The 12,447-nt window shown below is 36.6% G+C and overlaps 1 protein-coding gene across 1 annotated transcript; it reads left to right on the plus strand.

Annotated features, from left to right (window-relative positions):
- The first annotated feature begins 2,508 nt into the window (after positions 1-2,508).
- On the plus strand, positions 2,509-11,550 carry LOC122292345 (DDT domain-containing protein PTM). Its single transcript, XM_043100643.1, has 10 exons — positions 2,509-2,667; positions 2,836-3,806; positions 4,429-5,136; positions 5,418-6,669; positions 7,815-8,103; positions 8,300-8,424; positions 8,545-9,011; positions 9,118-9,146; positions 9,394-9,879; positions 10,011-11,550. Exons 2-10 carry the CDS (start codon positions 2,989-2,991, stop codon positions 11,006-11,008), a joined length of 5,172 nt encoding a protein of 1,723 aa, XP_042956577.1. The 5' UTR covers positions 2,509-2,667; positions 2,836-2,988; the 3' UTR covers positions 11,009-11,550.
- The last annotated feature ends 897 nt before the right edge of the window (positions 11,551-12,447 follow it).

The raw sequence follows: 12,447 nt of genomic DNA on the forward strand, positions 1-12,447 counted from the left end.
GAATAATAAACTTTCAATTTTTATAAATACTTATGATTTGAACAATTTGCATCTCATTATCCACTATCACATCCATCTATCCATTTGGGGTTAAAATTTTGGATATATAGATATATATGTGTGTGTGTATATATATATATAATCAGAAACTGTAATGTGGCCGTTGACAATTAAAAAGTTTGAAGATCGAAGTTATCGGCGGGAAAATGGCATTGAAGGGGGAACATATTCCCGCCATTTTGGGTCTAATTTGTGTGCTTCTGTGTACGTACCTATATGCACCTTCTTTAAACAGAGTGTAAAGTGTGTTTTAAATTGGGGTTATTTTCGAAATTTCCTGAGTCGGGACGAACTCACAGTTGACTCGCTCTTTCTCCGAGTCGAATTACTAGCGCAGGGTTTTTTTTTATTATTATTTATATTTCCGTTCAGCATCGTTTATATTATGATCTTTATTATAAATCAGTTATTATTTACATCACACACATCACACTTATAATTTTTTATAAAATATAAGAATATTTTTTATAAAATATATAGATATTTTTTATAAAATACAAAATGTATATAATAAATAGTAACTAATAAAAAAAATTATTCAAACGGCTCCTTATATTTTAGGAAAATGATAAGGATCTCGTTGAGGATCCCTTCATTTATCCCATTCTAATTTATTTTAATATTTTTTGTAGTGATTAAAAAATATTATTTAATAATATTTTGAATTTTTTTTTATTTTTTAAAAATATTTAAAAGTGTTAAAACAATGATTTGAAAAAATTATTTAAAAATACTTTTTTATATCATTTTTTAACATTTTTAAAAGAAGAATAAAATTTACAATATTATTTAACAACATTTTCTTAATCACAATATAAAAAAAAATTAAAAAACAAAAAGAGTTAACGGGATACTTTAACGGAGGCTTTGCTAGATGTAGTCGGTAAATGCAGTCGGCATGCAAATGACTGTACGAAATGAATAAAAAAAAGTTATAAAAATAATTTTTTTTTTCATATAGATTCCATATTAATTCATTTTTTTCAAAGCGACTGCACGTCGACTACATTTACCGACTGCAAAAATCATTTCTCTTAACGGAATCCCCTAGCGGATCCTTAACATTATCCTATGTTTTATTTTAAGTCAAAGGGAAAGGTTAAAAAAGCAGCTGAAGTAGAAGATCCTTCCTTTTTTATATTTTTATTCCCGTTGACTTTGACTTTTGCTTGTATTATCCAATCCAAAATTAATAGTTGACTTTTTTTATCGTTAGTTGACTTGAATCTTGCTTATTTAAAGGAAAATGTTAGTCCTCTCACTAGGGTTTTTATTTTTTTTACTTAATGATTAAGAAATTTTTTTTAATAATATGATTTTTTTAATATTTAAAAGTTAAAAAAATGTATGTGAAAAAAGTGAAAAAAATATAGATGAAATGCACTAGCAGAAGCTCCCAGCAGTGGCTATAGAGCCACCCTTATTTAAATTAAAAATAACAATTTTTAATTAAATTTTAAGATCTCCTCACTTGGCCTTTCAATTGTAAAAGGTTAATAAAATCTCCTAAGTTCGATTTTTTTTTTCTTGTTCTAGATTAATTGATAATTGAGATAGTATCCATAAAGTACAATCCTAATGCATTTCCTTTATATTCCTTAATTACTTGTTTTTTAATCTTTTTTTTTAAATGCAATTATGTTATCTCTATAATAATTCCTGGAACTTTTAAGGGAAGTATCATCTTTATATTTAGTCACTTCTCTCTTGCTTTATAGGATAATGTATTTCAGATGGACTGAAAATTAATATTTACAAAATTTAATAATGATTAAGTGGGTTTTCAATCTTAATGTGAAATTGACAATATTTAATCTAATAAATATGATGGTTTACTCCTTTTGTTGAAGCTAAAACCCAACCATTACAAAAGAAAAAAAGAAAAAAAAAAGAGTTATTTAAGGTCATGTTTTGTTTTTTATTTTATTGATTAATGTTAGATACAGTTTTATGTATTTCATTTGAAAAAAAATAAAAATCACTATTAAAAATGAGTTTTTTTCATATGCTTCCTAGTCTCCAGATTTATCAAATTTGGATAGAGTAATACTATATATAAATTAGAATTATAGGATGTATATGTTTTGCACATTCTCTTTAAATAAAAGTAAGGTTTATTATTAAAAAAATATTATTTTTATGCAAATTTTAAATTTATTTATTATTTTTTTAAAAAGTCTGCGAGTCTTATAAATTTTATGACTGTAAATATTATTTCTCTGTTGAATAACTATATGCTATTTTTTTTATTTTTAGTTTTTGGTTTCAAATAATATAAATTACCAAGGGGTTTCATTACGAGGATGCTCACATCTTTCCATTATTTTTAATTAAAATATTTTAATAGGTAAATAGATCGTGTATTATTGTCATTATTAAAAGTTAAAACCCGAGTGAATCATGACTCAAACGGGTTGAAATTCAAACTTTAAACTCGGACTCAGTGAGCGGGTTGCCCGAGTCACAGTTACACAGGAACTCGCTAGAAGAGTGAAGAGAGGTCGTTGTTCACTCCTATCAGGATTTAGGGCTTTGAGTCTGACTCTCTCTCTCCCGTTCACTCTTAACCCAAATAGCCGCATAGGCATCTTCTCTAACCCTAATCAGGTATTCTCGATTAATCTCCCAACAATACGTTTCAAAATTTGCATTGTATCATTCCGAACATCATATTTTTTTTTCTCGCTTTGAATCAAATACCAAACCTACTTTTTCTGGGATTACCAATTAATTGAATTTTGTACTGACCGGTCTCATTTTTGTTCTGGTTTGTAGGGGCTGCAAAAACCCTACCTTTTGCAGTACTTCAAAGTTCAAATGAGGTATTTATTGTTTTAGGTAGAATAGTTAAAAATATAGATTGAAATTGGCTGCGATTGGGTTCGGATTTGAGGTCCGAGTGGATTCATGATCTAAATCGTTCGGATAATGGACCCTCCTGTGGCGAGATCGAGGGGTAGGCCGAGGAAACGAAGGCGAGACGAGGACGAAAACATTGCTCTGGGCCCCAACACCAAGCACCAGGCCGTTGAGAGAAGACCCGTGGCTTTGGTGGGACGGTACGTGCTGAAGGAATTCCGTGGCAGTGGGGTTTTTCTTGGGAGAGTTTTGCATTACGACCAGGGATTGTATAGGGTAAATTACGAGGACGGGGACTGCGAGGACTTGGAAAGCGGCGAGGTTCGTGGATTTATTTTGGGAGATAGTGACTTCGACGATGATTTGAGTAGAAGGAAGAAGAAATTAGACGAATTACTATCGAAAATTAATGCAAACAGTACGAGCCAATTCGAGAAGGAAGGGTACGGCCTGTCAAATGGAGCGGATAAGGTTGATACATCCACATTAAGTGAGATGGGTGGAGTGGCAATTGAAAATGATGGGGGAGAACTTGAAGGCTATGACGATTCCTCGACTGATTCGAGTGAGCATGGGAGGGACGGCGATTCGGGGTTCAATGTAGAGACCCCACCCATCCCACCACCGGAGTTGCCACCTTCTTCAGGAACTATAGGTGTGCTGGAGCAGTATGTTTCCAATCTTTTCTCTGTTTATGGTTTCTTGCGGTCCTTAAGCATCCCCTTGTTTTTGAGCCCATTTTCTTTAGATGATTTTGTGGGGTCGCTTAATTGTTATGCTCCAAACACATTGTTGGATGCTGTTCATGTTGCTTTGATGCGTGCATTGAGGCGTCATCTTGAAACACTCTCATTGGATGGCTTGGAGGTTGCCTCAAAATGCTTGAGGTACTTATTTTTTTTTCATGAGCAAAATGCTTGATGTACTTGTTTTCATCTCTTTACGTCTTTGGCTGAGAAAACCAGTATCTTGAATTACAATTTAAATTCTAATGAAGTTGTGTTAGCATTCTCGTGCAAAGGATGTTTTGGTAGAATTGACTATGCACACTGTTATTCCTCTCCTTAGGGGATCTTAGAAGTAATTTTTCAAGCTGTTACAGTTGGTTGTAAGGAAGGTGCAATAGGTTGGTTTTTTCTACATCTGGGTCTGTACAATACTGGATTCAAATTGTGCCAGATGCATCTATTCCGTTCAATCAAGCTGGGTAGTAATGCACAGTTTTGTTTCCTTCCCATTGGCAAGCAATTGAACAGAGGTGTTTTAGTGGCCTGCCTATTGGAATTGATGTTGGGATGAGGATTTTGGCTTGTATATCTTAAGTGATTGTGTGAGATTTCCATTTTTGTGCACACCCTTCCATCTAATTATACAATATAAACATGATTTTTTTTTTAACATCATCATGTACATCTGTATTTTAATATTAAAACTACATGTGAAATGTGCTTCCATTGCTAATTTCTATTCTTAGAAATTCAGTTTTTGCCTCCCCCTTTTATCTTTCAGGTGCATTGATTGGAGCTTGCTCGATACATTGACTTGGCCTGTTTACCTGGTCCACTATTTAACAGTTATGGGACACACAAAGGGACCTAAGTGGAGAGGATTTTATGATGAGGTTTTGGTTAGGGAGTATTATTGCCTACCTGCGGGTAGGAAGTTAATGGTTTTACAAATACTGTGTGATGATGTCTTGGAGTCAGCTGAGATAAGAGCTGAGATTGACATGCGTGAAGAATCAGAAGTCGGATTAGATTATGACACAGAAGCAACCAATCCTCACGAAAATGGGCCTAGAAGGGTCCACCCCAGATATTCCAAAACTTCTGCTTGCAAGGGCAGAGAAGCTATGGAGATTATTGCAGAAACGCACAGCACAAAGTCATTGGGTAACTTAAATTATTCAGGTTTCAAAGGTACTAAACACAATGTGGATGCTGCTGATGTCGATGTGGATAGAAATAGTGATGAATGTCAGCTTTGTGGCATGGATGGGACCTTGCTTTGCTGTGACGGGTGCCCATCAGCATACCATTCAAGGTGTATAGGTGTGATGAAAATGTTTATACCAGAAGGGCTCTGGTACTGTCCAGAGTGCACTATTAATAAGATTGCACCGAATATTGCAATTGGAACATCACTTAAAGGTGCAGAAATATTTGGCATTGATTTGTATGAGCGGATCTTCTTGGGTGCTTGCGACCACCTACTGGTGTATGTTCTCAACATCTTTGTTATAGCCCCCCTTAGTGTTAGCTATGCTATACAGAATGGTTGTTGAACCTTTTTGTTTGTATTGGAATTGTAATTGTTTTCTTGCTTTATGAATTACTGGGTTTTTTAACTTCAGTTCTTGAGTCCCCATCTTATCTTAAACTTTATTTTTAAAAAAATCTCAATTCCATCTTTATGTGTTGCTTTGAATGATTCCTCATTTTTTGAAATTCTCTTCAACCCTTCCATGGGCTTATGATCAACAATATTAATTATCACAGGCTTAGGGAATCTGTAGATACAGAACCATGTTTCAGATATTACAATCAGAATGACATTCCAAAGGTCCTGCAAGCTCTTTGTTCATCCGTGCAACATACAGCTTTATACTTGGGGGTGTGTAAGGCAATTTTGCACCATTGGTCTATTCCAGAAAGTGTCTTATCTCTTCCAGTGATGAATGAAGTGTGTATAAACTTGGCGAATATAAAGGATAATGCACAACTTCCTACTCTATTATTCTCTTCTCGCAAGGAAGAAGGGAGAGTTCCTAATATGCTTGAGGCGGGGAATTTTGTGTATAATGAAAACCAAAGCAGCACAGATAATGTGGGAACATCATGTCTCAGGACCTCCTCAGATGAGATTACTCGGACTGAACTTTCTGAATCTCATAGCGGTGGTGACCGAACGCAACAGGAATGCACCCTTATGGATATGAAACTAACTGAGAGGATGAAAATGGAGTCTGAAATTTCTAATGGTTCAGAAAGGCATCGAGCTGATCCATCTGACTTAACCCACCAAAGTTTGGTTGACAGATCAGATGCAGTAGACCTTACTACATGCACCTCCAGAAACAGCAATGGAAGTTGTACTAGGTATGTGAATGGTATGTGTTTTCCTTTGAATTGGGCCTCTCAAAGCAAAGAAGTTAATCAAGCAAGTTCCGGAAAGAGTGACAGCAATTCAGTTGCTGACTTTTTATACTTGGGGTCTTTCCATAAACCTCAAGCATACATCAATAATTACATGCATGGAGAGTTTGCTGCGTCTGCTGCTGCTAAACTAGCTGTTCTTTCATCAGAGGAAACTCGGGTTTCTGAGGGTCATGCTTCGGAAAATTCGAGGAAAGTTGCATCTTCCAACAATATTTTACAGGCAAAAGCATTCTCATTAGCAGCCTCTCGTTTCTTCTGGCCAAGTTCTGAAAAGAAGCTTGTGGAGGTTCCAAGGGAGAGGTGTGGTTGGTGTCTTTCTTGTAAGGCCTCTATTTCAAGCAAGAGGGGATGCATGTTAAACCATGCTTGCCTGTCTGCCACAAAAGGTGCTATGAAGATCCTTGCGGGCCTTTGTCCAGTTAATAGTGGAGAAAGGAGTCTTGCCAGCATTGCAACGTACATTTTATACATGGAGGAGAGTTTACATGGTCTGATGGTTGGTCCCTTTCAGAGTGCTAGTTATAGAAAGCAATGGCGTAAACAAGTAGAGCTTGCTTCAACTTTCCGTGCAATAAAGGCTCTGTTACTTGAAGTAAGTTCTTTTGCCTTTTGATTTACATCTTTTGATTTATCGTCTAGTTGGCCTATATAGTTTTGGGTGGGCTTGTTTGGCATGGTAACACAACTTTTCTTGTCTAAATGAATATGCATGTTCTTTTTTTATTAGTAAATAGGAATTTTTTTTTTGATAATTCCTATTTATCAACTTTCCTATTTACTAATTCCTATTTATTTATTAGTAAATAGGAATTTTATTAAAATTAGGCAAAGCCAAGTACACGGACATATATAAGAACCACGCCTATGCATGATTGTCTAAAGATACTAGAAACTCATGTACGTTCATGCCATTACCATCGACCAATGGAATAATGTATGAAGAAAAAAGTTCTAATCTCGTCCATTATCCGTTAACGATCCTCAAAACTCCAACCATTCCTGTCCATCCATATGCAAGGTGGAGACTTTGCATCCCAGAATATTGGCCAAGCTCAAAACACTCGGAACATTTCCAACTGGAACTAATTCTAACTTGGCGAGATTCACTTTCGAACCCGAAGCCGCTTCAAAGCAAAGTAAAAGAGCCCGCAAGGCTTGAATATGATTATGACTAGCCCTGCAAAAGACAAGAGTATCATCTACAAATAAGAATTGAGTCATCTCAAGTGTGCTGATTCTTGCATTCCCTATGACAAATTCAGATAAAAATCCACCTTCCACAAGACCTGCTATCATTTTACTAAAAGCTTCCATTATGAAAACAGAGAGTAATGGAGAGATAGGGAATCACCTTTCCTCAAACCCCTTGAAGTTCCAAAGAAACCCATTGGGGCACCATTCACCAAGATAGAGAAACATATGGTGGAGATGCAAAATTTGATCCAAGAGCACCTTCTCGCTCCAAGTCCACACGATGTGTAACAAAAAATTCCAGTAAAATGATCATATAAAAAAATAGACTGGTCTTACAGTTGGAGCCCCTTGGAATCATTATAGATTGGAATGCCTTTTCTTTCATAAGCAATGTGAAATCCCATTCACCATCCTCCATAATCCAGGGCACTACACGGTGCCTCTTTGTACTTTTTGTGAAAATCTTACCTGAAAAATGTCTTTATAGGCATGTTTCTGCATGTGGCATCTATAGTTTGGTTCGTAATCTGTCTTTATTTGCAGCTTGAGGAACACATTAGCATCATTGCTCTTTCTGGGGACTGGGTTAAACTGGTGGATAGTTCATTAGTTGACTCTTCTATGGTTCAAAATGCAACATGCACTGTTGCAACAACACAGAAACGTGGACTTAGTGGAAGGCGAGGCAGAAAACAGTCTGCTGCCTCTGAAGTGACAGCTGATGGTTGCCCTGACCAAAGTTTTGTCTGGTGGCAAGGCGGGAAGCTATCGAAGCTTATTTTTCAGAAAGCAATTTTGCCACACTTGGTGGTCAGAAAAGCAGCTCGCCAAGGTAACTAGCACTCCTTAGCTCTTCCCTTCTTGAAAGATAATTCTTCGGTAATTCCCCTCATTCTAAGCATTTTTTTAATCATTATAACCCATATAGTAAATGCTCCATTATTATAATAAGCATCTTTAATTCATATGTTGTTTCATGTATGAAATTAAGGGAAAGAAAAAGTGTAAATCATATTCTGGCTTCTTAGGTGGTTGGAGAAAGATTTCTGGCATTGATTATGCTGATAGTTCTGAGATTCCTCGAAGAAGCAGGCGGTTGGTTTGGAGAGCTGCTGTTGAAATGAGTATGAATGCATCACAGCTTGCATTTCAGGTTCGTTCTTATCTTATTTTTTTGTTGCTATCTCTGCCAACCTTTCGCTTGATTTAGCAAATTCTATAGGTCTTATGCAATGTTGAATTATCTTTAGTATAAAATTGAAATTCACCTCAGGTCAGATACTTGGACTTTCATTTGAGATGGAGTGATTTTCTTCGGCCTGAGCAGAACCTTCAGGATGGAAAGGTACTAGATACAGAAGCTTCTGCTTTTAGAAATGCTGTCATTTGTGCTAAAACAATCGTGGAAAACAAGATCAGATATGCAGTTGCTTTTGGGAACCAAAAGCATCTTCCGTCACGTGTCATGAAGAATATCATTGAGATTGAGCAAAGTCAAGATGGAAAAGACAAGTATTGGTTTTCTGAATCTCGCATTCCTTTATACTTGATCAAAGAGTATGAAGAAAGTTCTGATAAAGTACCCTTGCTATCTGGTGAGGAGCCCTTGGATGTATCAATCAAGTTACAAAGAAGGCACTTGAAAGCTTCCCGTCGAGATATATTTTTCTATCTTATTTGCAAGAGAGATAAATTGGACGTGTGCTCTTGTTCCTCATGTGAGCTGGATGTTTTAATTGGGTAATTATTTTATACATTTTTTTAATTTTTTTAATCTTTTTTTTTGTTCCCTAGTCTGCACCAACTTAGTCCAAGTTGATTAACTTTTCCCTGATGTGACTTTCAGGAATGCGGTCAAGTGCGGTGCATGCGAAGGTGCTTTAACTGAGCCATAAGTTTTCCATCCAGAATGTTTTATGTCAAATTTTTAAAATGAATTTTTTTCCTCTTTGAATCTGATAGGAATATTTAACTCATCAAATTTTACGAGTGCATCTGACAAATGTACATAAAATTACCTTGTAAAATCTGCCCTTATCTTTCCTGCTCTGTAAGATCTTGCAAAGTTTTTTTTAGATGATTTATGGAGCAATGATTGTAATTTTTGCCATATTGTGGTCAGGTTATTGTCATGAAGGCTGTACCATGATTTCAACAATGTGCATGAATGAGGAAGTTGAGTTCTTGATTACATGCAAGCACTGTTACCATGCAAAGGATTTTGCTCAGAAAGAAATCAGTAATGAATCTCCGACCACTCCCCTGGCATTGCAAAGGCGAGATTGTCCTAACTTGACTGCAGCCACTAAGGGCAGAAGGCATGCATGTAATAATCAATCATTAGCATCTGTCAGAACTCAGCACACTAGTTCTGAGTTGAAGCATGCTGCTTCTAATTCTAGTTTGGCAAATAAAAGCCGCCGCCGGACATGTTCTTGGGGTGTTATATGGAAGAAGAAAAACTCTGAAGACACAGGCATTGATTTCAGGCTTAAAAATATTCTTTTGAAGGGCAGTTTGGATGTCCATCGGCTGGAACCTGTTTGTCACTTGTGCCATAAGCCATATAGGTCTGATCTTATGTATATTTGCTGTGAAATTTGCCAAAGTAAGTTACTCTTGATTGTGTGCTTCATGCCGTTCACTTTAAATACCTACTTTACATCTTTCTTTCTTTGTGTGTGGGTGGGTGGTTTTTTTGGTTATTTTTTGACGCATTGTGTTTATGCTCACTGGCAGAATGGTACCATGCTGAAGCTGTTGAACTTGAAGAGTCAAGAATTTTCGATGTAACAGGCTTCAAGTGTTGCAAGTGTCGTAGGATAAGGTCACCATTGTGTCCTTATGCGGACCTTAAAGACAATCTGCCCGAGGGCAAGAAGACACGCTCTAGGGATATGAAGCAAGGGAATGTAAGAGGAGACTCTGATTCTGGAATGATTTCTGAATTTGAGTGTGAACCTGCCAAATCGGTATTTCTCACGGGGAAAGTTTCAGAACGAGAATTTGTAGAGTGTGAACCTGGGAATCCATCGTTTCCCATGGCAGAAACGTCAAAACAAGAATACGATCCTCTTCTTTTCTCTGTTTCCAGAGTTGAGTTAATTACACAGCATGATTCAGGAGTGGATGAATGGAATACTGCTTCTGGGCCAGGGCCGCAAAAACTTCCAGTCAGGAGGCATGTGAAACGTGAGGGGGATGTAGATGGCTTATCTGGAAGTAATCTTTCTCATGCTGAATTATCCACACACCTTGAAGTGAATAGCTTGAAACCTACACACACAGCATCATCTCCTCAAGCGGAGTGGGATGTTGAAAGCGAGATGATGTTAGACTATCAAGGTTTTAATTATGAAGATATGGAATTTGAACCCCAAACTTACTTCACTGTTACGGAGTTGTTGGAGTCTGATGACGTTGGCCCATTTGATGGAGTTGATCCGTCTGGGAATTGGTCAGGATGCTTGGAAAATCCCTCTGATAGAATTTCACAAGATGAAGTCCCTGAACAGTATAGAATGGCAGATACTTCAAGTAATCATTCAGAACCCGAAAATTCTGCAAACCCTACTGTTAATATGGTGAATTGTCAGAAGTGTTTGCATACAGAACCAGCCCCTGATGTTTCTTGTGAGATTTGTGGGTTACAGATACACAGAAACTGCTCACCTTGGGTGGAATTATCATCTGGGGAAGGCAGTTGGAGGTGTGGCAATTGCCGTGAGTGGCGGTAGCTAATCTAGTTGTTCTTTCAAGATTTTGGTTTGATTGTCTGCTCTTAGCTAGGCAATTTTGAAAGGGAGAAGATCTCTCAGGTGAGATGGTTGCGTACTGAACCACATTTGGCAATATTTGATGACGGGAAAGATGAGAATGAGAAAGTTCAGTCTCCATTGTTGAATCTTGGAGAAATTTTGTTAATGCCATGGCCGATGTTTCAATGGCCTAGCAGTTCCTACTGTTGGGGCCAGTAAGTGGTTGCTGCTTCCTGACAACTGCTCTTTTTTTTGATGATCCAGTTTCTCATTGGTAAGTTTGGAAGACTGGCTATTTGAATGTAGGATTGGTGGGTTTGATCATGATAGGAGGTCGCAAATTACTATTTAAAATGGTTAATTTGTTCCCTAACTAATTACGGGGAGTTGCATCATTTTACAAACTACAGAAGTATTCCAATTATCTTGGAAGATAAGCAGGCCTTTTTTTGTGCTTGTCTTATTGAATTGCTTTGTATAAATCATAGATTTATTTATATATACATAAAATTTTGCAATCAGTGGGTCAGTAACTTCGAATTACTTCAGCATTGGTTTGGTTGGAAAGTAGCGAACTTATGGGCAATAGGCTTGTAGTTTTGTTATTGTAAAATAACTTTTTTAGGACTTCGTGATGCAATTGGCCTAGTAAGGCTGCATTTGGATGTTAAGTTCAGCTCATTAAGTTTAGCTGAACTAAGTTCTTTATGAATAGTAATGAATTGAGTTAATGGAGTGAGTTATGTGAGCCCATCTAAAAATAGTTTATGTGTTTGGATATTAAGATAAATTTAGAGATATTTATAAAAAGTTAAAAAAGATTATAAGGCTCACATGTTAGGAGATGTTGAGTTAAGATAATGTTAGTAATTTGAGAATTCGGTATTTAGACGTTAGACTTGGTGTAAATTTAGATTGAATTGAAATGATCTCAATTAACAACCAAATTGGCAAAAATGTGACTGGATGCTCATGGGTAGGATTTAGCCATTCTTAGCGCGCGCGCTCTCTCTCGAATGTAACTGTTTGCACCAAAGAAACCTTACCCGCAGTTGCAGCGTATAAAACTTAAAAGGTTCAATTTCTTTCTACCACATATAAGCTTGGACGTCAAATTCAATTTTTCACGTCTGATAAGAACCATTTTTTCCAAATTATGTTTTGATGCTATAGGGTGTTGGAACTGAGACCCTTCGTTTTTTTTTTTTTTGGTCTTTTCACATTAGAGATGTTCCTAATCATATAAGATATTTAAAGTAGTTGCCTAACTGGCAAGTATATAAAACTACTTAAAATGCATAATTATTAGTCACTTTCCAACTAAAAAAGCCTTCCCCTGTACGCATGCTTTACTGCCTCCGAAATTTGTGTTGGTACGCATACTTTAATTTCTGAGGCAGTTGGTAGTAATTCGGTGC

The sequence above is a fragment of the Carya illinoinensis genome, chromosome 13 (genome assembly GCF_018687715.1).
Source record: "Carya illinoinensis cultivar Pawnee chromosome 13, C.illinoinensisPawnee_v1, whole genome shotgun sequence".
Lineage (NCBI taxonomy): Eukaryota > Viridiplantae > Streptophyta > Magnoliopsida > Fagales > Juglandaceae > Carya > Carya illinoinensis.

What these genes read in the sequence shown, in the direction of transcription:
- LOC122292345 (XM_043100643.1), top strand. Translation starts at nt 2,989, where the DNA reads ATGGACCCTCCTGTGGCGAGATCGAGGGGTAGGCCGAGGAAACGAAGG. An exon ending in GTTGCCTCAAAATGCTTGAG is followed by an intron (nt 3,807 to 4,428) that starts GTACTTATTTTT and finishes TTTATCTTTCAG; the next exon opens with GTGCATTGATTGGAGCTTGC. An exon ending in TTGCTGTGAAATTTGCCAAA is followed by an intron (nt 9,880 to 10,010) that starts GTAAGTTACTCT and finishes GCTCACTGGCAG; the next exon opens with AATGGTACCATGCTGAAGCT.